The 24,309-nt window shown below is 41.1% G+C and overlaps 1 protein-coding gene across 3 annotated transcripts in view; it reads left to right on the top strand.

Moving 5' to 3' along the window:
• The window catches only part of LOC148037468 (ATP-dependent zinc metalloprotease FTSH 5, mitochondrial-like), a 48,059-nt gene extending 30,472 nt beyond the window's left edge, over positions 1-17,587 (top strand). For 2 of the 3 annotated variants that reach the window (XM_087676426.1, XM_087676425.1), the window contains exons 4-8: positions 14,375-14,641; positions 14,968-15,222; positions 15,318-15,442; positions 15,524-16,000; positions 16,239-17,587. In XM_087676426.1, coding sequence (XP_087532552.1) covers positions 14,375-14,641; positions 14,968-15,222; positions 15,318-15,442; positions 15,524-16,000; positions 16,239-17,162 — 2,048 coding nt within the window. In that variant the 3' untranslated portion in view covers positions 17,163-17,587. The remainder of the gene's footprint in view (positions 1-14,374; positions 14,642-14,967; positions 15,223-15,317; positions 15,443-15,523; positions 16,001-16,238) is intronic. The other variant, XM_087676427.1, reaches the window with a different exon arrangement.
• Positions 17,588-24,309: the final 6,722 nt, after the last annotated feature.

Consider the following 24,309-nt stretch of genomic DNA (forward strand, 5'->3'; position numbering starts at 1 on the left):
TGTCATCTAATGGTGTGGCTGAGCAAATGAATCACACTTTATGTGAGAAGATTGGGTGCATGCTGTCCACAGCTAATCTCCCATGATCGTTTTGGGGAGAGGCACTTAAAACTGTTGTGCATATTTGCAACTGATCTTCACATCGTGCACTTGAAAGTGGCATCCCTAACGAGGTTTGGTTTGGCAAGCTTGCTTCATATGACCACTTAAGGGTCTTTGGCTACGAATGCTATGTACATGTACCTGTTGATAGCAGAACCAAACTTGACATGAAATCCCATTGAGGCGGCATCTTCATGGGTTATGGAGATGAATGTGAAATGGGTTATAGAGTTTGGGTTCCAAGCATGAAAAAGGTACTACGCAGCTGAGATGTGGTATTTAATGAGTCAAAAGTTGCTGAAAAATGCCACATCTAGTGAATTAGACAAAAAGAAAGTAAAATTTCAGCATGATCAGCCACTTGGATTGCCATCAATCATTAAATTGCTGGTTTTGATAATCAACATATCATTATTGAGCCAGATGACAATGGGCACCAAAGGGATGTTGAGAATCAGCTTGGGCAACAAAATCAGCATGTTGAAAATGAATTACAGGAGCCTAAAAATGTATTACAGCAACCTGAAAATGTAGTTCAGCAGCCAAATAATGGGGTCATTGACATTCCTTTGGATGTGGATTCATTGCCTGATAACCTAGATCAGTGGGTGAGAGTCTACATGTGTTACAAGACCTATACAGAGGTTTGATCCCTCTTTGGATTGCATTTTACTCACAGATGAGGGTGAGCCTCTCACATATAAAGAGGCATTATCATGTGAGTTAAAAGAAAAAGTGGGAGCTAGCTATGCAGGAAGAAATGAAATTTGTGTGTCAGAATGATACATGGGATTTGGGTCCATCGCCCAAAGATAGGAAAGCTATTCCTAACAAATGGGTCTATAAAATCAAGTGTGTGGATGACAAACCCAAATATAGAGCCAAGTTTGTGGCTAAAGGTTATACAAAAAAAGAGGAGATTGACTTTTAGGAAGTCTTTTCATGTCAAAATGACCACTCTTCGGGTATTGTTTGCTATTGTAGCATCTATGGATCTTAAACTTGATTAGATGGATGTTAGAACCGCATTCTTGCATGGTGATTTAGAAGAAGAGTTGTACATGAAACAACTAAAGGGCTTTGTTATGCCAGGGAAGGAGCACTTGGTGTGTAGGCTGAAGAGAAGCTTGTATGGTTTAAAACAGGCCCCTAGATAGTGGTATAAAAACTTTAATGCCTTCATGCTCTCACATGGGTTTAAAAGAAGCAATGCAAACCATTGCTTATATATAAAGAAGGTTGATGATGGAAGCCTTATAATCCTTGTGCTTTATGTGGAAGATATACTTACTGCTGGTAAGCATAAAAGTCAGGTTAATGCACTAAAAAGACAGCTGAATTCAGCCTTTTCCATGAAGGACTTATGTATGAGCAATACAGTAGGGTTTGCGGGGAGGAACACAGAATGAACTCGGCAAACATTGAGAAGAGAAGAGAAGAGATAAGAAGTTTTGATGAATGGAATGATGAAGATGTGAATCATGGAGTGAATGTGATACAAGGGAACAAGGGTGCCGTAGCACAAGGAAGATGATGAAGACAACCATAAACCACAAACTACAATGTTCCCCTGAAGGGGTGTGAGGGTGAGGGGGTGTGAGGGTAGTGAAGAGGTTGGAGAGAAGAGGTGATGGATTGAATGAATCGGCCGTGAAGAATGAGTGACATAGGGAGCCTATAAATAGGCAAGAGATTGTCTAGGGTGGTGCGCCACTGTGGGCGCCTAGTCTCTTTTGGGGCTGGCCACTGTGAAACCCTAAATGCAAAACGCAGAACGTAAAACTATGGGTGAAGGGTTTCTCAACACCTCCTCTCAGGCTTAAAAAAGAGAAACAGGAGAAGAGAGGTGGAGATGCAATGGTACATGCTGAAGAATGCTCATGTAGTAGGTGCCACTTGGACAGTGTTCCTCGTGGGAAAATTGTTCACTTGCTTGAGCGCTCTAGTACAAAGATGATGAAAACATGCAATGCATAGGAGAAATGTTGGACTTTGTGTGGTGCCGAGAACCATAAGGATATGTTCGTACTCGATCTCGGGAGTTGGCTCCATGCTGACCAAGGGACAAAGAAGATCCGCCCTGTAATATGAGAATACTACTTGAAGGGAGACCTTGGAAGATAGTCAGGAGATTGGATGAGCTGTAGAACTCAACCTTGGGAGAGAAGCCACTAGCTTCGTGACTCCATGTTGGAAAGAATACGAAGGCCTAGCCACCAAGTCGCTACTAAAGACCCAAGGGCCCCGATCTAGGTAGATCCTCTAGATCTTGGGTATGAGTAGAGGCAATGATTGCTCAAAGGAGAGCCACTCCTCGAAAGTGAAAGGTGGTGGTGTATGAAGACTTCATGGCACATAGGGTGCCTCTGTGAATCTGAAGGAGTAGAAGTAAGAGCCCCCTCTAAAGTCGAAGAAGAATTGGAAGCTCCCTCTGAGGGTGAAGTAAGAAAATCCCCCTCTGAATCCCAGTTTGAGAGAGAAAGGAAATGCAACCACTCATGGCCCTGATCTAGGTAGATCCTCTAGATCTTGGGTATGAGTAGAGGAAATGACTGCTCAAAGGAGAGCCACTCCTCGAAAGTGAAAGGTGGTGGTGTATGAAGACTTCATGGCACATAGGGTGTCTCTGTGAATCGGAAGGAGTAGAAGTAAGAGCCCCCTCTGAAGCCGAAGAAGAATTGGAAGCTCTCTCTGAGGGCAAAGTAAGAAAATCCCCCTCTGAATCCTAGTCTGAGAGAGAAAGGAAATGCAACCACTCATGGCTCACGGACTGTGAAGCATCTGATGACGAAGGAAGTGTCGCCGATCGTGTCGAAGAAGGTATCTGGGGCTCGGAAGAAGCAGCCGGAAAGTACCCAGAAGTGGCCTCTTGAACCTGAGTGAAAGAGGGTGGAGAAGGAGGAGGCTCATGATGAGCCAAGGGTGGGGAACAATCGCAAGCTTTCAAGAGAGTGAAATGTGGAGGAGATGTGAGCCGTGGAAGCCACTGTACCTGGAAGTGGGTGGGGGAAACCTCCGTGCAGTGGGGTGGTCTCCAAGAGGGCTTATCGCCTCGTAAGGTCTTAGAGTCTCCATGTGCCCGAAAGGACTTAGTGTGCGTTGATTGCGTCTTATTACCTTGAGTATAATACTCTGATAGTCGATGCAGAACAATCTTTGTGGCCTAGAAAGGAGAGGTGGCACAGAAAGTGCCAAGTGGGAGATGCATGTACTACGGGGGGTGGGGAGCAAAGGTTGAAGTCCGCAAGCATTGGTGGTGTGCCCGATGATGCCACAGTAGGAGCACCCAGTAGTATGGTCATCTGTTGGTAAAGAGGCCATGGGTACCAGTGTGTCTTGCTGAAGAAGGATGAGGTTAGTCACAAACCATGAACTGCAATGTCCGCCTCAAGGGCTGGAAGTAAACTGCTAGTGGGAGGAGGATGCTACCAGTAGTAAGAGATTGCAACTAGTAGAAAATTACAGGGTATAGCAGTATGGTGGAGCTGTCGGGTTGTAGAGAATAGCCGCTAATAGATTGGATGAGCCGCCAGGTTGCAGAGAACAACCGCTAGCAGTTTGGGTGAGTTGCTAGCAGCAGGGAGGAGTCGCTAGCAGCCTGGCTGAGCCGCCAGCAGCAGGGAGGGGTTGCCAATAGCCTGGCTGAGCCACCAGTAGCAGAGAACAATCGCCAGCAGTCTGGCTGAGCCACCAGCAGCAGGGAGGAGCCGCTAGCAATTTGACTGAGCTACCAATAGCAACAGAGAATAGTTGCCAGCATCAAGGAGGAGCCACCAGCAGTTTGGGAGGAGCTGCTAGTTGACTGGGAGGTGGAGGCGGTAGCAGCAACCTTGAACGTAGGCTAGAAAACAACAAACGTAGAAGGGAGCAACCGCTAGTTAGGATGTTGATGCAACGAAAGAAGAAGAGAAGTGGATGCCAAACCTACCACCGGTCTTTTCCTTCACTGGAGTGGAGGATCTTTGCCATTGTTTGAGCAGATCCAGCTCTGATACCATGTCAAAAGACGACGTATCAGCGAGACAGTAGGGTTTGTGGGGAGGAACACAGAGTGAACTCGACAAACACTGAGAAGAGAAGAGAAGAGAAGAGAAGAGAAAAGAAATTGTGATGAATGGAATGATGAAGATCTGAATCATGGAGTGAATGTGATAGAAGAGAATAAGGGTTCCGTAGCATAAGGAAGATGATGAAGACAACCATGAACCATGAACCACAATGTCCTCCTAAAGGGGTGTGAGGGTAGTGGAGAGGCTTGAGAGAAGAGGTGACGGACTGAATGAATCAGCCGTGAAGAATGTGTGACAGAGGCAGCCTATAAATAGGCAAGAGATTGTCTAGGGTGGCGCTTGGAGAGAGGGCGTCGGCTGTCTAGGGTGGTGCCCCATTGTGGACACCCAACCTCTTTTTGGGGTTGTCCATTGTGAAACCCTAAATGGAAAACACAACCCTAAATGCAAAATGCGGAACGCAAAACTGCGGGTGAAGGGTTTCTCAACACTTAGGTGCAGTTGAACACATTTTGGGCATGCGTGTGACGAGAGAGAGAGAGAGCAACTCCTCTTATTTCTCTCACAAGAAAAGTACATCAGTAAAGTACTTAATCGTTTTTCTATGGTAGATACTAAGCCACTTGATGTTCCTTTACCACCATACCTTAAGCTTAGCAAAGCAGCTTGCCCAAAAGATGAGAAGGCAGCTAGCTTTATGAAGGGTGTTCCTTATGCTTCAACTTGTGGGTCACTCATGTATGGTGTGGTTGCCACTAGACTTGACATTGCTCATGCAACGGGAGTTGTGAGTAGGTTTATGTCAAGTCCTAGCAAAGCGCATTGGGAGGTAGTGAAATGCATCTTTTGGTACCTTAAAGGCACACAGAAAATGTATTTGCTATGGAAAGGGTATGTTAGATCTGCAGGGATATTGTGATGCAAACATGGCAGGTGACTTGGATACTCGCAAGTCCACTAGCGAGTACATATTTACCATAACTGGTGGGGTCATTTCTTGGTGCTCTAGATTACAAAAAATAGTAGCACTTTCTATCACTGAGGCTGATTATATTTCAGCCACTGAAGCTTCGAAAGAAATTGTTTGGCTTGGTCGTTTGGTCAAGGATTTTGGGTTGCTCACCAAAACACCTGTACTTGGATGTGATAGCTAGAGTGCTATGTACCTAGCTAAGAATGCCATGTTTCATATATGTACCAAACATATTGATGTGCGGTATTACTTTATCATATAGGTTTTGGATGATGGTCTAGTCACATTGACTAAGATCAAAACACAAGATAATCTTGCAGATGCTCTTACTAAAAGTCTTGCAAAGGCTCAACATGAGCATTGCATTTGGCTAGTGGGAGTTGGTTGAAGGTTCGCTAAGGACCTTTAAGTGGGAGGTTGTTGGGTGTAAAGGCCCTTTTGCTCCCTTTTGCGTGTATAAATTTATTGGAGCTCAACTGAGAGTGACAGAAGTTCGAGAGGAGTGAGCGTGAGAGTGTGGTGGTTGGAGAGTGAGAGAGCATAGTGAAAGTATGATTCAATATGAGTGTACCAACAATGTGTTGGTACACGAAGAATAAAATGTATTTATACTTGGGGTACATAAAGGGTGTATTCACATGTACAGCTAAATAATGTGCGTGTACTATACACGGAAGGTCAAACGGGTCTTTATCCCAACAACCTCCCACTTAAAGGTCTGAAGTGAATCTCTAACCAACTCCCACTAGTCGTATGCAATGCTCGTGTTGAGCTTTGCTTAGAATTTTAGTGAGAACATCTACAGGGTTGTTTTGTGGGTCAATGTGATTTGACCATCTTCCAGAATTTGTCTGATGAAGTGATATCGCACATCTATATGCTTTGTGTGTGAATGATACATGGCATTCTTAGCCAGATACACAGCACTCTAGCTATCACATCCCAAAATTGCAGTACCCATAGACATGTCGAGATCCTCCATAAGTCTGCTCAACCATGTAGCTTCCTTAGAAGATTTAGTAGTTGATATGTATTCAGCTTCAGTGGTACTGAGTGCAACAATGTTCTGCAACCTGGAACACCAAGAAACAGCCCCACCAGCAACTGTGAAGATATACCCGTTGGTGGACCTACAAGTGTCCAAGTCACTTGCCATGTCTGCATCACAATAACCCTGCAAACTAAGTGCACCTTGCCCATAGCAAATACACTTTCTTTGTGTACCCTTCAGGTATTGAAGAATACACTGATTTGACATAAACTTGCTAACAACTCCCATTGCATGAGCAATGTTTGGACGAGTAGTAACCATAGCATACATAAGAGAGCCACAAGCTGATGCATAAGGGATTTTCTTCATAGCATTTGCTTCCACATCATCTTTTGGGTTGTTGGCTTTACTAAGCTTAAGGTAAGGAGGTAAGGGTACCCCAAAAGGCTTAGCTTCAGCTATGTTAAATTTGTCTAGTACCTTTTCAATGTACTTTTCTTGAGATAAAAACAACAATTTCTGCATTCTATCTCTACGAATCCTCATGCCCAAAATATGCTCTGCATTCCCCAAATCTTTCATGGAGAAAGCTGATTTCAGCTGATTTTTGAGAGCATCCAAGCTAGTCTTCCTTTTCCCAGCTAGCAACATATCATCTACATACAAAACAAGTATGAGGGGGTTGCCATCTGTATCCTTTTTCATGTACAAGCAATGATCTACATGGCTGCGTGTAAACTCATGAGATAGCACAAAAGTGTCAAACTTTTTCTACCATTGTTGTGATGCTTGCTTCAGCCCATACAGGCCGTGTTTTAGTTTATACACCATTTGCTCTTTTCTAGGAACTACAAAGCCCTTGGGCTGTTTCATGTAGATTTCCTCATCAATGTCACCATGCAAGAAAGCTGTTTTTACATCCATTTGATACAACTCTAAGTCCAATACAACAGTGAGAGCAAAAAGCACTTGTAGAGTGGTCATCTTCACAACAGGTGAGAAGACCTCTTGGAAGTCAATCCCTTCCTTTTGTGCATACCCTTTGGCAACTAGTCTTGCCTTGTACTTGGGTTTCCCATCAACTGTCTTATCTTTGTACACCCATTTGTTTGGAAGAGACTTCCTTCCTTTGGGCAACGACACAAGATCCCAAGTATCATTTGCATACAAAGATTTAATCTCTTCTTACATAGCTAGCTCTCACTTATTGCTGAATTCGCATGACTTGGCCTCTTTGTATGTAAGAGGCTTACTCTCATATGTAAGCATCACATAATGCAAGGAGGGGTCAAACCTGTGGTTGCCTTCTTATGCGCGTAGATCTGCAAACCCAATGATCAACTGAAACCAGCCTTCCTTCTTGGAATGGGTGGTGATAACCTGATTTAAGAGTTAATTACAGCAATAAATAAATTCACATAAAATGAAATACACACTTTACCATAACATTCTTGGACAGTAGACTCCACGTTGGCTCCAAAACTGGTGCCTCTTGCGGTATTTCTTTAGCTTTCATTCAATTGGAAGGAGTACAACTTGAGATTCTTCAATCTCCTCCTGCTAACCAATTGCTCTTGCTGTCATAAATGACCAGCAAGCCTTTTGGGTCATTTGCCCCTTTATTCACCCAGGACTTCTTCTCCAATTTGACCCTTGGCTGGCCAAATGCTGCCCCAAATCAATTCGGGATGGGCTGGCTCCTGAAATCCCTTGATAATCTTCAATTATCAGCTGCCGATTTCAGTCCCTTGAGCCTTCAATCTCTGGCATGGATCCCAAGGTGGTTGCTACACCCTAATTTTTGCTGTAAATCAGGGTTTACTGCAGAAATTACAGATCAGCCCACAAAAAATGGATGAGATCTCCTCCAAATGGCTAAGAATTGCTGAGAATGGCTGAGCATAGGCTGAAGGAGATGAGAGAATGTTGTAGAGAGAGAAAATTCTGAGATTTGTCTCGAAGAACTGATGAAAATCAGCTGCTGCCCTACTGTACCAGCCCCAAACGGATGCACCAACAACAATAGGAGCATCAGAGATTGTGATCTTCAGGAGAAAGTGCATTAGTAGAAATTGCCAGCTTCCCAAGGTCAAGAATATGCAATTTCCATTACCAAAATGGTTTCCAATGGTTGGAAAATGGCCCCAAAAGCTGGCAGCAACAGTCCGACACCTCTTTCCAATAGCTCCAAAATGAAAAAACGAGATTTTCCTCTCCCTTCAGCCCTATTTAGCCTTTCCCCCACTTGCATGGGAAAGTTTTACCAAGTGGCAGCTTTCTTAATCCATTTTTAGCAATTTTCAGCTATTTAATTAATTTTCAGAATTAATTAATTCTGAAAATTAATTCAGCCCTTAATCCATGCCCAGAAAGTTGACCTTGCCCATCCAAAAATTAATTGGCTAGACCATTTGCAACCCAAAGTGGTCCCATGCATTAATTGACCCTTGGACATGCATTAATCAATGCATTAATCCATTGATTAATGCATAGGCCCTAGTATCACCATTGACACTTAATGGCCATTAATGGTCGTAGGGGCAAACTAACACCATAGTTCACCTAAGAACCTAACAAGTATAACTTGTTACAACTTTTACCTTTGACACCCATCTTTTTTATAGGGTCCTTGGGCCTTCAATTGTAAAAAAAGTCTCTTTCACCTCACATGTGCAACACATGTGCATCTTTTAATTGCACATTTGATTAATCCTTTAATTAAATGTCAATTAAACGTAAGCAAAGCACCAAATTTTCACGTCCTCGTGACATCAACATTTGCAGGAATTGGGTCTACATCTGGAGGTATATTATTTTCAGCATTTATTGACTGCTGTAAGTCATGTTCAGCATGCTATTCATGCTGTACAACACCTTCATTTTCATTACCAGCACCTGTATTTTCATAATCAACAAGCCTATCTTGCTGTCCATGACCTCCTTGTGCTCCTATTTGTTGTCCATCATCATGTGGCTAAAAAATAACTGGTTAATCATCAGTTTCAGTCTGTGGTACAGCACCATGAGGCTCATTTTTTGAAGTAATAGGTGGCTGCAAACTCTGAAATTTGACTTTTTTCATATCTTCATTAGAGACTAAAGTACCTTTCAGGAAATTTGCCTCATTAAACACAACGTTACGGCTGCGAATAATTTTCTCGGACTGAGGTAACCACACTCTGTAGCCAAATTCATCCTCATCACCATAGCCCATGAAAATGCATTTGGTGGATTTTGGGTCAAGTTTGTTCCTCAACTCATCTCTAACATGCACAAAAGCATTGCAGCCAAATATGCGTAAATGGTCATATGAGGCCGATTTGCTAGACCAAACCTCCTCAGGGATGCCATTATTTAAGGACCTATTTGGAGAGTGGTTGCAGGTGTGAACCGCGGTTTTGAGCGCCTCTCCCCAAAATTCATGAGGGAGATTAGCAGTGGACAGTATGCACCGCACTCTTTCACATAAACTCCTATTATATTTTTTAGCCACCCCATTTGAAGAAGGGTTGTAAGGGGCTGTAAGCTCCCTCTTAATTCCATGCAAGTCACAAAAGGACTTGAATTCAGTTGATGTGAACTCACCCCCATTATTAGTTCTCAAGCATTTCAGCTTTCTACCTGTTTGAGTGGTCACAAATGCATGAAAAGTTTTAAAAACAGCAAACACTTTACTTTTCTTTTTCAACAAGTATACCCAAATCTTTTTGGAACAATCATCTATAAATGAGACAAAATATGCAGTACCACCCAACGATTTCATGGGCATACTACATACATCAGAGTGCACTAAGTCCAAGACATTGGACTTATGAGAGACACCAGAATAAAATGAAATTTTTATTTACCTTTCAAATTGACACTCGTTACAAAAGTGAAGTTTAGAGCCTTTTTCATAGAGGTAAGGACATCAAGTTCTTTTTGGCTCATATGGCCTAATCTCTTACGTCATAACTCCAAGTGATTGCAAATTTCAGCAACTGCAAGAAACTTGCCATTCAAGGCTTTACAGTGCAAACAATACAAAGTGCCCTTCTTGGTTCCTTTTGCAATCAGTATGGAACCCTTTTCCACTTTCCACAAACCACTACCAAACAATGTAGTGTAACCATGCAAGTCAAGTTGACCAACAGATAGTAAACTCTTTTTAATGCTAGGCACATATCTGACATCTTTCAATACAAACTCTTGACCATTGTCTAAAGACAAGTGTACGGTGCCAATCCCATGAATGTTGCAAGCATGGTTATTTCCAAGGTACACCTTTCCATAACTGCTTGCATTGAACATAGCAAAATACTCCAAGCAAGGAGTTACATGGAAAGAGGCACCAGAGTCTACAATCCAAGTCTGAGTGACATCATCATCAATTGACAAAAGTGCATCAATCACACTAGCCTTGGTAATCTGCATATCTTGCATGTGACATACAAGGGCATCATAATCAATTGCACATAATACATCAACCTTTGTATTCGAAAGCTCCTCTATAACCACACTAAAGGCCACATTGGCTTTTTCCTTGCCTTTGATTGTCTCAGATGCATTTGTCTTATCCTCCTTTTTATATCCTGCATTCTTCTTTCTCTCTTGTTGCTTCTTGTAATACTTGCAATTAGGTTTCTTGTTGCCCTTCCGACCACAGTGATAGCAAGTTATGTCACTCTTTTCCTTTCCTTTGCTCTTACTCCTGTTTCTCTGTCTTGCATTTGCATTTTTCTTTTCAGCCTTGCCTCTTTCATTATAAGCTGAGTTGCTGCCTTCTCCACTAGACATACGTGTAATTTCTTCATTCAAGATTGAACCCCTCACCCCTTCATATGAGAGATTGGGATTATTGCTGAGTGAAACCACCAAGGTCTCCCAAGAGTCAGATAGTGTCATGATAAAAAAGATCGCCCTCAACTTATCATCAAAGTCCAAATTTGTATCCTTGAGCTGATTTAAAATGCCTATAAATGCATTGAAGAGTTCAGCTGTAGTCTCTGACTCATCCAATCGCATATTTACCAACTTGCGCCTTAAATGCACTTGATTAACAAGTGTGGTGATCTCATAGGTAGTTTTCAGCTTCTCCCATATTGCATAACCTGTGTCTAAACCCTTGATGTTTGTCAAGAGGTCATCAATGACACCCATCTTAATGTAAGCCACAACCTTTTTGTATACTCTAGCCCAATCTGCATCAGACATTAGTGTGGGTTTATCTTCCTGCAAAGCATCTTCACAATCCTTTAGGAACAATATGCCCTGCATACGGTTTTTCCAAATGTCAAAGCCATGACTATCAAACCGTTTGATTTCCATCAAACTCTTGATGTTTGAACTAGAAGAAGTTGCAGCCATTTTATCACAAACACGAGTAAATGCCCCTGGTCTACAAAAGCACAAGCTGAATTAGCAAACACATCGTTGTTCTTCCTCAACCAGAAATAAATCTCTACTGTTTGTACATGAACTAGCCACCACAGCCACCACACGGGCAAAAATGCAGAAATTTACTGAATTCTGCACAAACCCCCAAAATTTCAGGTTCAAAAGTGCATGAGTGTATTTGATCCAGTTGAGCAAAATTTTAGGGATACATGAAAAGCCCCAAATTTCTGGGATCCAATGTCAAGAAATTTTACTCAAAGGAGCAAAATTTTGACAAATTTGGCAAAATCCCCAATTTAATTGAGGTCACCACATGTAATGTTTGCAATTTCTGACCTGCATGTTATTGCCTGGCATAGACGAGGTCAAATCAGGGAAAAGCCCCAAATTTCGGGCTTGATTTTGCACAAATTGGAGTTTTTTGCCTCCAACACGTGACCTTCGGTTAGAGGAAGGAGTCAAAAATTTTTTTTAAAAAGAAAATAACGGTTTTTGCAAAGAAAAGGAAAGGAGAATGACTAAATGACGGGTCCATTGACCCGTCAGGTTTGGCGGCACCTGATCCGGCCGTGTGGCCCTTGTCGACTGCCGTGTCCATTAGTTGTGCATTGCGTCAGCGCCCCACTGGTCCCGTTTGTAGCGTCAGCCCCGCTAGTCATGGTTGCTGTATCAGTGCCGTTGGTCATGTTTTCAAGCCGTCTGCCCTTGTCGCCTGACTGCTGTGCTTGCTACTACCTGACACGCTTAGCACTTGGACTGTCTGTTACCACACAGTAGGTCACGTGCACCCGCTGCAGTGTCTCCTACGCTGTTGATTGGGAAAGTGTTGCGAAGTGTGCACAGAACCTTAAGCTCTGATACAGTTGTTGGAGCTCAGTTGAGAGTGACAGAAGATCGAGAGGAGTGAGCGTGAGTGTGACGGCTGGAGAGAGAGAGTGCAGAGTGAAAGTACGATTCGATATGAGTGTACCAACAATGTGTTGGTACACAAAGAATAAAATGTATTTATACTTAGGGCACATAAAGGGTGCATTCACATGTCAGCTAAATAATGTGCGTGTACTATACACGGAAGGTTAAACAGGCCTTTATCCCAACATAAATTTACTTGTACATGTGACTGCACCCTTGTGGGTGTAAGTGTACCGTACCCTAAGTATAAGTACATTCTTTTTGTTCTTTGTGTGTACTGCACTGATTCGAGTTTCCACTCTCTCTGCACTCTCTACTGCTGAACACATCTTATTCTCTTTGGGCACACCACTTGGGCATTCACATTCCCCTTCAGAAAACACAATATGTACGAACACAACTAAAACACAATACCTTAGACAAAAATGCAAAAACACAAATAGAGAAGAAAGATAATATTCAAGTAATGAATGAATGCTGTAAATGGATGAAAGAGGGTACAAGACGCTCAAAGGTAGAACTGTTCAATAACCCCGATGACTCTTGTGGGAGTGGGCTGAGGGAGTAGTCAGAGAGTGACGTACACTAAAGATCCATTGTGAGGACTATAACCACTAGTTGGAGCTGAGATGATGCTTAAATGGAAGGCAGCAGGCTGGAAATCGAAATACAGCAATTTGGAAGCCAAAACACAACAATCTGGAGGGCTGGAATTGGTAAACATGGCAATGTACCCCTTGAAAGAGTGCACAACCTGTCACATGCAGCAATATGCAGGTGGGCATTAAGTGGTAGAGGGTAGTTGGATGTGCAACAACCTGGAGCAGCAGCAATGAAGGTGCCAGCGTAGTCTCCTCTTTGGGGTAGCTCTAGGTTCTCTCTTTTGGTTCTCATACCATGTGAGAGTGTGCAACAAAAGTGATACACGAACAAGGAGAGTTAAGGAAAGAGAGAGACTGAAAAGAACTCGGAGATGAAGGGCAGCAACAAAGGGGGACTGCTAGGTGTAGCAAATCAGCACCAAATCTGGCTGACCTGCTACATGCGGCTGCATTTAATGCAGGCGACCTGGTCAAAACTGCTACCTCAGCAAAATGCTGCTGCCCTAGTGTGAACACAACGAAAAAAATGAAATGCACTAAAGCCAGCTCACTATGCAGTGTGAACGGACTGCAACAAAAGTGACAGGCTGGAAACTGATGCATCTTTTGTCAAAGAAGTGTATCTTCTCTACTAGATTGTACCATGCTGCAACATGATTCTTTTTACTTATTTGATAGCCAATGGTATGAATGAAGAATGCTAGGTAACTACACCAAAGAACTGATGCCTTAGTAGCTTGGAACCGAGATGTTGCAAACTCAGGAGAGTGTAATAGTTCTAGCTCATATGGGCTAGATCTTTACCTTGCAACTGTATTGATGTGGCGTGAACTACTTCAATGAAGCTAAGATTCTGGCCAACAGCAAGTAACTAGACAGGAAGCTCCATGGTAAAACTTGCCTCTGCTAGTGGCTGTTTGTAAGTAAACCCGTAAATTAGGCCCATATAGCCCATCCAACTTACTCAAGTGCTACTGAGTTAAAAACGGTAGCATACACTTGTTAAGACTCATAGAAGCTTCATTGGCATTGTAGAGACTGGATGACAAGATGAGCCTTTTGCCAGCAAACTCTTGTTATTTTGTTCCAGTCTTCAACATGTTTCATTCTATATTATTATCTATGCTCTAATATGTGATTGTCAAGATTAGGCACGTGTCTCTCTATATCCTAAATTATACTGTGAAGAGCTGTTAGATTTGCCGCCTTGTAAGGGAATGAATGTGGAAGTTGTGAAGTGCACACGAATTGGACTTTTGCATTAGACAATGTGCACGAGCACTTAGCAGTCTTGGTTTCAACCAGAAGTATAATCAGGTTTTTGCTACTGGTATGGTGTGTGGCTCTCTGCAGTGGTTAACACATTTTTTGTCCACTATTCTTAGGATTGTTTTGATGTTTCTGCCAGCAGGGATCTACTCTCTGGGTGTACAAAAACGTTATTTTTCAAGATATATTGGTAACTTGGCGAGAAGGATGAAGCAAAATGTGGATGACACAGAAGTCTCATTTTTGAAAAAGTATAACAAGACAGATCCGAATTATGTAATTCGTTGGTGCGAGAAAAGTCAACCACATCAATGGTACAAACCAGGTGTCTTGACTGAATATGTAAAAGCATTAGTGAGGACAAACAAACTTGATGAAAGCGAATTGCTTTCAACTTTGCAACAAGGTGAGCTAATCAGGTGCTCATCCAAACAGCCTCTGTTATTATGCATGTGCCTAATTAATCCTGTGATCGCTATGTTCATTGCTTTGCTGTGGACTGAGTACATTTGCACGTTGCTTAGTGGTTGTGTTAGTATTAGGATGCAGACCTTACAGTTTGACTTGTTTCTGGACTGATGTTAAAAGAACTGCATTGCTGCCCATAGAGATTTTGATAGGGATTACCCAAGTTGTCCAAACTGGTCCACACACCTTTACTAGTGCAAAATCTTGAACTGCATATGTATGTTGTGGCTTATTTTGATTCCAAATTAGCTTAAACTTATGCAGGGGTCAAAGCGCGTCTGGGAGAACAGAACCAACAGAGTTCTGGAGCTCCATTCACGAGTTCTCATCCTACGTTGGGAAGCATGAGTGTTGCACCAAAAGAGGGTGTTTTAGGAAGTGCTAGTACTCCTATTCATATTGTTACTGCTGAGGGTGGTTTCAAGCAACAGTTCTGGCGCACTGTTAGAACCTTAGCATTGGCATTCCTTTTGATCTCAGGACTGGGGGCACTTATGGAGGATAAAGGCCTGGGGAAAGGTGAATCTTTTGTTGTGTTCATGATATTGAAATGCCATACTTCGTTTGGATGATCTTTGCGTGTGTAGTAATTACATGGAGCCTCATAATGACAGGGTTGGGCTTGAATGAGGAAGTGCAGCCAAGCTTAGAGTCAAACACAAAGTTTAGTGATGTTAAAGGTGTGGATGAAGCAAAGGCAGAGCTTGAAGAGATTGTTTGTTATTTGAGGGATCCAAAGGTTAGCCAAATTCACTACTTCAGTTTTTTAATGTAGTGTAATTCAAAGACTCTAGTTTACTCTCTCTTATATCTGCTGCAGCGTTTCACACGGCTTGGTGGAAAATTACCCAAGGGAGTGCTTCTTGTTGGACCACCTGGTACTGGAAAGACTATGCTTGCTCGAGCTATTGCAGGTGAAGCGGGAGTCCCATTCTTCTACTGCAGTGGTAGTGAGTTTGAGGAGATGTTCGTTGGTGTGGGTGCAAGGCGAGTTCGTGATCTCTTTGCAGCTGCAAAGAAGAGGTCCCCTTGTATTGTTTTTATGGATGAAATAGATGCAATTGGAGGTAGTCGGAACCCGAAGGACCAACAGTACGTGAGAATGACCTTGAATCAGCTGTTGGTAGAACTGGACGGTTTTAAGCAAAATGAAGGAATAATTGTCATTGCAGCCACAAACTTCCCAGAATCTTTAGATAAAGCTCTTGTGCGGCCTGGGCGCTTTGACCGCCATGTTGTTGTTCCAAATCCTGATGTGGAGGGCCGCCGTCAGATTTTAGAATCCCACATGTCAAAGGTAAGATGCTGAGACATTAAGATCATTGCTGTAAAGTTACAGGTTTTGTAGGGAGGTAGCCCTCTTGTCTGTTTCTCTGTGTAACAAATTGTTTTAGATGCCATTGACTTGAGCTTGGGAGTAGTTCTGTGCGCCAATTCATCATATTCTATTCAACATACAGTACCTAACAATTCCCATTTAGATGTGGGTTGCCATACTGTATAACCTAACGGAGTTGTGGTGGTGGTTTTTGAAGATCCTGAAAGCGGATGATGTTGATCTTATGATAATTGCTCGAGGAACGCCTGGTTTTTCTGGAGCTGATCTTGCGAATCTTGTCAACATAGCTGCGCTCAAGGCAGCCATGGATGGAGCCAAATCAGTAAGCATGGCTGAGTTGGAATATGCTAAAGACAAAATCATGATGGGTAGTGAAAGAAAATCAGCAGTTATATCTGAAGAATCTAGGCGACTTACAGCGTACCATGAGGGTGGCCATGCTCTTGTTGCAATTCACACAGATGGTGCAATGCCAGTGCATAAGGCTACAATCGTACCTCGTGGCATGTCCCTTGGTATGGTAGCACAGCTTCCAGACAAGGATCAAGACAGCCTTTCACGCAGACAAATGTTGGCACGATTAAATGTAGCTATGGGAGGTCGAGTTGCTGAGGAATTGATTTTTGGAGAAAGTGAGGTGACTTCAGGTGCATCTCATGATTTTAAGTCTGCCACAGATTTAGCAAGATTGATGGTGACCAAGTTTGGCATGAGCAAAGCTGTTGGTTTAGTAGCCCATGATTACATGAATGATAGCAACAGTATGAGCACAGAGACACGGCTGCTTGTGGAGAAAGAAGTAAGAGAGCTTTTGCAAAAAGCTTATGAGAATGCAAAACAGATTCTAACAACACATCAGAAAGAACTCCATGAGTTGGCTGCGGCACTTTTGGAGCATGAAACTCTCACTGGTAAACAGATTAAGGAGATTCTTGCAAAAACTGCAGATTTACAGCCCCTTACGGCTACTGCAGTTGAAATGAGTCCAGCTCCTGCCCCTTCCCCAGGTCCACCTGCTGCATCATCTACAACTGGAGCATCAGCAGCTACAGCAGCTGCTGCTGCAGCTGCAACTGCAGCTGCGAAGGCAAAGACTGCTCCACAGCCTGTGGGGAGCTAAGTTTACTAAATCATAATGTATTTATAGCTCTTTGGTTGGAAGCTCTGGGCAGAAGATGTTCAACACATTATTTGGATGCCCCTTGAACAACTGCAGGCCTTGACATTGAAGTGTTGCTAAGGTCCTCTAGCTATCTGTTTCAACATGGGGGTGAAGCACCTTGGATGAAGACCTATACAGTGAATAGGTACATGTGTTGAATGGTCCCTTGTATGAACGGCTGGCTGTGTGCATCTGCACATAATGTGAGGTGGGTACACATTGGGCTGGAAACTTTTCAAGATCTTACAGCCCAGTATGTGCGAGTGTATTGGAATATTGAGGAAATTTACTTGGCCATCACATACTGACTCCACTAGTTTTTGTGGCATTGAACATTCTTACAGCTCAGTATGTGCAAATATATTGGAATAGGTTGCTAATTATTCAATTTGTGAAGCATGTGTGTGTAATAGTTTGCTAATTATTCAATTGGTCTGAAGCATTTGTGTGATCTCTCTCACTCCTGTTAGTAACAACTACTAGGGCATTCTGCAGCTCTGTTGTTGGTGCAATGTTTTCTGCCCTACAGCATATAATGTCACGACAACCAAGAAAGAGAAGAAAGGTTGATATACTTCAAAGGGTAGTCCAAAATTATCTTGTATATTTGAGGGGGCTTTACGTTAATCTTAAATATCAATAGCTTGCTGCAACAGTGCTTTCAGTGTTGATATACTTCCAAGGGTAGTCCAAAACCATCTTATGTAGTTAGGAGCCTTGTATGTAGCTCAAACATCACGATTAGCAGGAAAGAAAAAAGTTGATATACTTCCAAGTGTAGTCCAAGACGGGGTCTTATATAGTTGGCGGGAGCTCTACATGTAGCTCAAATAGCAATAGCTGTGCGTTAATGCTTCATTCTTTTTCTTTTACAATCTAATAGTTTTATAGACATTCCTATTCTTTGTGGACTGCTTGAAAAAAACATAAAACTTCTAAAAGATCAGTAAATAAAACGAGTTTGTGTAACAATTCAATATGTCTATCATTGACAAGGAGTAGTGCTATGCATAAGCATCGTGGTGAATGCAACAAGTAAATTCTTTTATGTAAGAGTAAAGAACCACATTATTCTTGGCTTCTACATGACGCGGCTGTTCATTGGAGAGAGTAGATTCTTGCTAACATTCAGCCCTCCATTGGCTTGTATAGAGGATCCCCTTATTTAAAAATCCATTTCTTAGAGGCTCCTTTGTGAGTCTAAATTTTTATTAGGGCTAACTTGGATTTAAGTCTCTTTTCAATAAATAGGTACATTTGAGAGGATTTAATCATTATATGTACTTATAGATTGAATATCTTGAGGGTATGCACACAGTTATGTTATTTGAGTTGATTTTTGGATATGGTTAAAGTTTTGAAGACTTGTAAAGGAATGGAAGAACCTCTTGTACCTTTTACTAAGTTGTTTGGTTATATTTTATAAGCTAAGAATTGGTTCATGTTTTAAGGTGTGTTCTTTTTGTCAATCTTTTTGATAGATCCATGTTAATTTAGCATCGAAAACATTAAAAGTAGGCGTTATCTTTTTTACCTCTCCTCTTCTCTCTTTGATTACTATATATACAGGGATAGAGCGTCACGTCAAAACAACCCATGCAAAAGTCTCTTTGTTGTTGACGTGATGAAGCTCTGCTGCAATCAATCGAGTTTCTCTCTTCACACTTACGCGGAAGCATTGCTCAAATCCATTAAGCTTTTTTCATGGCTCCTAACAGACATCGAGATGAGTAGTGCTGTGCATAAGCATCGTGGTGAATGCAACACGTAAATTCTTTTATGCAAGAGTAAAGATATATTATTCTTGGCTCTTATAAGATGTGGTTGTTCATGTAAGTCATGTTGACCTTTCCCATATGACATAGTGAGAATTACCTCAAAGAAATATTAGCTAAATTGTATAGTGAAAGAGTGGCCTTAACAAATTTTTGATGAGGTTCAAGTCCCATTTTGTGAGGATGCACCTTTTCACAAGGGCTCATGGGAGCATGACCGGCTTGATGGGGGGTAGAAGTAATATAGTTTTGATTGAGATCATGAAGATATACTGCTTGTTAGAGTTGGCAATTTAGATATTCAATTGTTGTCAATATGTATGTGACTAACATCAAGACATCCACGAATATGAGTGCTTCTTGCTAAAAGTTGGAAGAGAACACTTAAAGGTGGGAGATACACTTGTGTTAGGAATCAAGCAAAGGTGTACAAGTCTTCTCCATATTAGGTCTATAATTTTGTTTTATAAGGAGGATTGTAGGAGCAGAAGACGAGCTCATTCCGTTCTCTCTGGACTCTTGGTATATTTAAAAAGAGTTTGAATAATTTTCAAGGAAGTCCTTGTGAAAGTTGTTGAAGACAAGGTTAAGGATGAGCAAAGTAAACACAAGATATCTCAACTGGTAAGGCTAGTAATGACAAGGGAGGTGACATTGAGTTGGCAAGGCTTTGTGCAAAGGAGTGTTGCAATCTAATGATGAAAATAGATAGGGAAACTCTTGACTTGCAACATGCTCTAGCAAGGGCATGTTCTTGCAAGGGCATGTTCTTGCAAGGGCAAGGAAAACATGCACAATATGAAGATGACTGAGGGGGATTGGGGGGGTGGAGCTAAAATAAAAAAATTTCTTAAAAATCTCTTGCCAACCTTCTTAAAAGAGTATAGTATATTGGTCTCCTTATTGTGCAAGAATAAAGCTTTGATGATGGTTATCCCAACGAATAGGGTATAAAGAAAAGTTATCATCTCTTGGAATGTAAACAACTTGTATTCAAAGAGAAGGAAAGTTGCTTGCTATGGTTTTCTTGGTATGGGAAAACTTAATGTGATAACATTGCAAAAGATTAAACTAGGTAGAGAAGAGTCTTGCCAAATTAATTTCAAAGGATGCGAGTGTTATTTCAGGTTTTGAAATAGAGAAAAATACAAAACCATGCTAATGATGAAGGAGCCCCATAGGCTAGTCTTTAGGGGCGATGGTGGCATTGTAGCTATTAAGATCATGAATGACATGGAGATAGTATGGGTTCTACTTGTCTATGCCTTGAATGCACATTTCAAAAGGGAGAGCCAATGGGATTTAGTAATGGACATGAGGATTTGGAAATATTATATGTCACTTTGGTAGGATGATAGATCCACACAAATCAAGTGTTATGACAATCTAATATACAAAGAGAGGGGAAGTTGGATTATTTTGTACTTCATCATTAGCTGGAGGATGCAATACTAATTTTCTCAAAATGAGCTTGTTTTTTATTTTTGGTAGTGTATTGATAGTGATTACTAAAGTGCTACTTTAAAGGGTTTTTTTGATGTGAACTTATTTGTAGGCCTACAATGCTCCATATAGGTAAGGGAAAGATGTCCATGGGTTTCAACGTGGGACTTGAACTCACACATATGACTTCCCTTCCTTAAAGAGCTTGCCTTACACTTGGTAAGGAAGGGAGGTGCTTTTTGTTCCCATTGTTGTAAGGTTCCTTCAAAAGCTTGTCTTACATTGACCTTGGTAGGGAAGGATGATGCCGTTTCTTTTTGTTATCATAAGGTTCCTTGAGTCATGCTTGAGGAAAGGTTGAAATGAATTTAATGTTGAAAACACTAAAGTTAAACTAAAGGCATGGTGGGGCTTCAATATTGAAATACTTGTATCCATAAAAGGCAATCTAGAGACTAACCATGCCACTCATCTCTCTCTCTACCCTCCTTGTCACCCAACACCCCCACCTCCATTCATTCATGGTGACCCCTGAGGTCTCGACTCACGAGTCACGAGCACTCGAGCTATAGTTGTAAATCTAGACATCACCCTTGCCTCAATATTCTTAGCCTCGTCACCCCACCTTGAGGAGGCCTCATGTAGGTATATCCTAAGGGACCAGGGTGAGTACTCACCCTACATCTATCCCTGCTCACATTGGCCCTATAGGTACACACGTACACACTCTCTCTTTGCCATGACCATCTTGATTGTGTTCTCTCCCTCTCCCTATCTTGTTATATTTTTATTTGATAATAATTTATATTTATATGATTTTTAGTATTTTACTATTTATTGATTTATCTTGAAGCCAGTTTACAAATGTGTTTTAAATTCTCTCTTTTTTTCTCTATAGATTATCTTTAGATAACTTGTCTTAATATTATACATAGGTTTCTTTAACATCCTTCATGTTTTATCTTGGAACACCATGGCACACATGTATAGGAGTCATCCACAAAGTGTAAACTGTAGTCTACAGTGTTCATTAGTGCAAGGTCTAGAATAAGAACATATAATGCATATTGTAGAGCTTTTATGGCAAGTGTGAATTGGATGCATACTCCATTTTGTGACGTTGCATTTCACAAGGCCTAAGTTGGGTAGCTAGTTTACATTAATTCCTCTAAGAATGCAATAAAGCTGAGCTAAACCCAAAACTCTCTAAGAAACTCTTGGTAGGACTAGTAAATGGAAATGAAACTGTATCAACATAGGCAATCCATAATGTCTAGTTTCAACTTGGCAGTGAGAATACTATAACAAATTTTTTGGTCATGTGTTTAGGAGTTTATGACAGCTTGTTGGGTATAAAATGGTTAGAGCCAAATGAAGCAATCATACATTATGGGGAAGGGTGAGTAACATTAAAAAATCTTTTAGGAAAAATGGTTTAGTCACAAGGAAAAGTAGGAAAACCTAAGATTTAGTTAGCCAAAGCTGAAAGGAATGAGGAAAGGCCTAGAAGGAAGCAATAGAAAATGGTTTAGTCACAAGGAAAAGTAGGAAAACCTAAGATTTAGTTAGCCAAAGCAGAAAGGAATGAGGAAAGGCCTAGAAGGAAGCAATAGAAAAATTATATGGAAAACAACATCTAGTTCCTTCACACATAGCATACCTACATATAGTTGTGAGCTTTATACTTATTTATGTATTCAAAAACATTTAGGAAATCTAGCAAATGCAGACAATACATTTTTAGTCAAAACAATGGCATCATTCTTAGATAAAAGTAAAAGAAACAAAATTCGTACTAAATGTAGTATTGGCTTAAAAAATAGAAAAATACATTGATAGATTATGATAGCTGAACTAGGTTTAAACAAGGTAATCTCCAAATGTGATCAAGTACATTATTTTTTGGTGATACTTTTGATTATCGCACAAAATTACCAAGCAATTGCAAAATAGGAACTAATTGTAGAGATAGAAGGTTTGCAAGAAGTACCATTAACATATCTCCAAAGTTTATTTCATCAACCTAGGTCCATTTACAGAAATGACAACTTCAAATTTACTAGCTCACTATAAAAGATATCCTATATGGTACAAATATTGAATAACTATTACATTCAAAAATCAAATTTAGAGACTTTCAATCCCTACACAACATTGTAGACTACAAGAAAGTTTACTTAAAAATGCATTCACTATGATGATCCAATAACTACCAGGAGCCCTAGCCTTCTTTATGACATTTTTTGGAGTAGGAAAAAACTTTGGCATCCATTGAGTGATGCTTTGCAATGCCTCAACACTTCAATAAAGCAAAACCCACATGAAAAAAATATGCAAATACTTATGCAGGCTCTTATGAGTAGATTCAATACAAATGCTCAGCATTACTTGGACAAATTTTAAGTAATAAACGGGAACTCCTAAATAATAAACACATTTTGGGTGAGATTACAAACTTATTTTTTGTAATAAAATTCCAAAATTGAGGTAATTGACATGACCTTGGATTAATTTGGATAAATTTTTTAAAAATAATAATGATTCTTTTGACTTTGTAACATTTCACATAATTGATAAACTCATAATTGTGGATGGACAAATCATCCTTGCCCAAAGAATATGCAACCATTCAAACTCACCATCACAAAGAAACATGTAAAAAAAAAGATTAAAAAAGACAATTTCTTCCCAAAGTCCCATGTAAAGAAATATTTTATTCAAAATGCATAGAAATATCTCAAGAAAAACATTACTTCAAACAATTATTAACAAAATTAAGAGAACACTAGAACAAGAAAACCTCACAAATGATCAGGCATTTACAAAATGGTCAATAAAAACTAATTGCAACTGAAATTGAGTACATAAGCACAATGGAGAATATGACTATACAAAAAATTATATTTTTAAAAAGAGGACTTTGTAGTATTGACACAAACAACTTTAAAAAAGACCTTCGACTACTTTGGGGTGGAAATACCAATATTCACTACATTATAAATGATCATGCTGCTACAAATAATTGCACATCACATATGATAAAGTAAGATGCCACCACAATAAAAGCATTAAAGGAAGCCTTCAATTACTACATTGAAAATAACCTTCGTACAATTGCTAGGTTAAGAAAAGTAGGAAATGAGAGGAAGTGATGGTGGGATGTGGAGTCAATAGAGAGAGAGAGAGAGAGAGAGAGAGAGAGAGAGAGAGAGAGAGAGAGAGAGAGAGAGAGAGAGAGAGAGAGAGAGAGAGAGAGAGAGAGAGAGAGAGAGAGAGAGAGAGAGAGAGAGAGAGAGAGAGAGAGAGAGAGAGAGAGAGAGAGAGAGAGCAAGAAGTTTTTGTTGGTGTTGGGGGTAAAGGCGCCTCTGCCTAGCCGCCCGTGTATTACTACACTGACAGTCACCACCACTGCACACTACAGGTGGCGGGCGCCCGTCACTGTCACTTTATTTTTTAGTCTTTTAGTGACAATTTGAATAAAGGAAGGCCCGGTCACACATTGTGATTGTTGGAGTTCCCATTTCTTGTCTCTCTCTTTCTTGCTCTTGCTCTCCCGCCATAGCTCTCGAGTCCAAGCTTCGATCCTTCTCTCCCTTTCAACTGGTATCATAGCTCGGCTTCTCGACTCTTGGGCTTGGTTCGTGGCATTCTCAACTTTCCATCGACTCCCTACTCGCATTGGGTCTCCTTCCTGGTAGCCATATTCGACTCCTTCGAGCTCCCGTCACTCCCCGGCTTCCCGAGCCTCTTCTCGGCCTATTGAGGCACCCTCAGTGCATTCAAGCAAAGGTATTTGATCATTTTCTTCAGGGATTACTTCAGTTCTCAGGTCTCAAAGGCTGTAAACAAGATTGGGGCAGCCACCATTGAAGCTCCCTTGCTTCATA

This window comes from Lygodium microphyllum, chromosome 4 (genome assembly GCF_053477565.2).
Source record: "Lygodium microphyllum isolate KBCC chromosome 4, Lygodium_microphyllum_v1.1.10, whole genome shotgun sequence".
Classification (NCBI taxonomy): domain Eukaryota; kingdom Viridiplantae; phylum Streptophyta; class Polypodiopsida; order Schizaeales; family Lygodiaceae; genus Lygodium; species Lygodium microphyllum.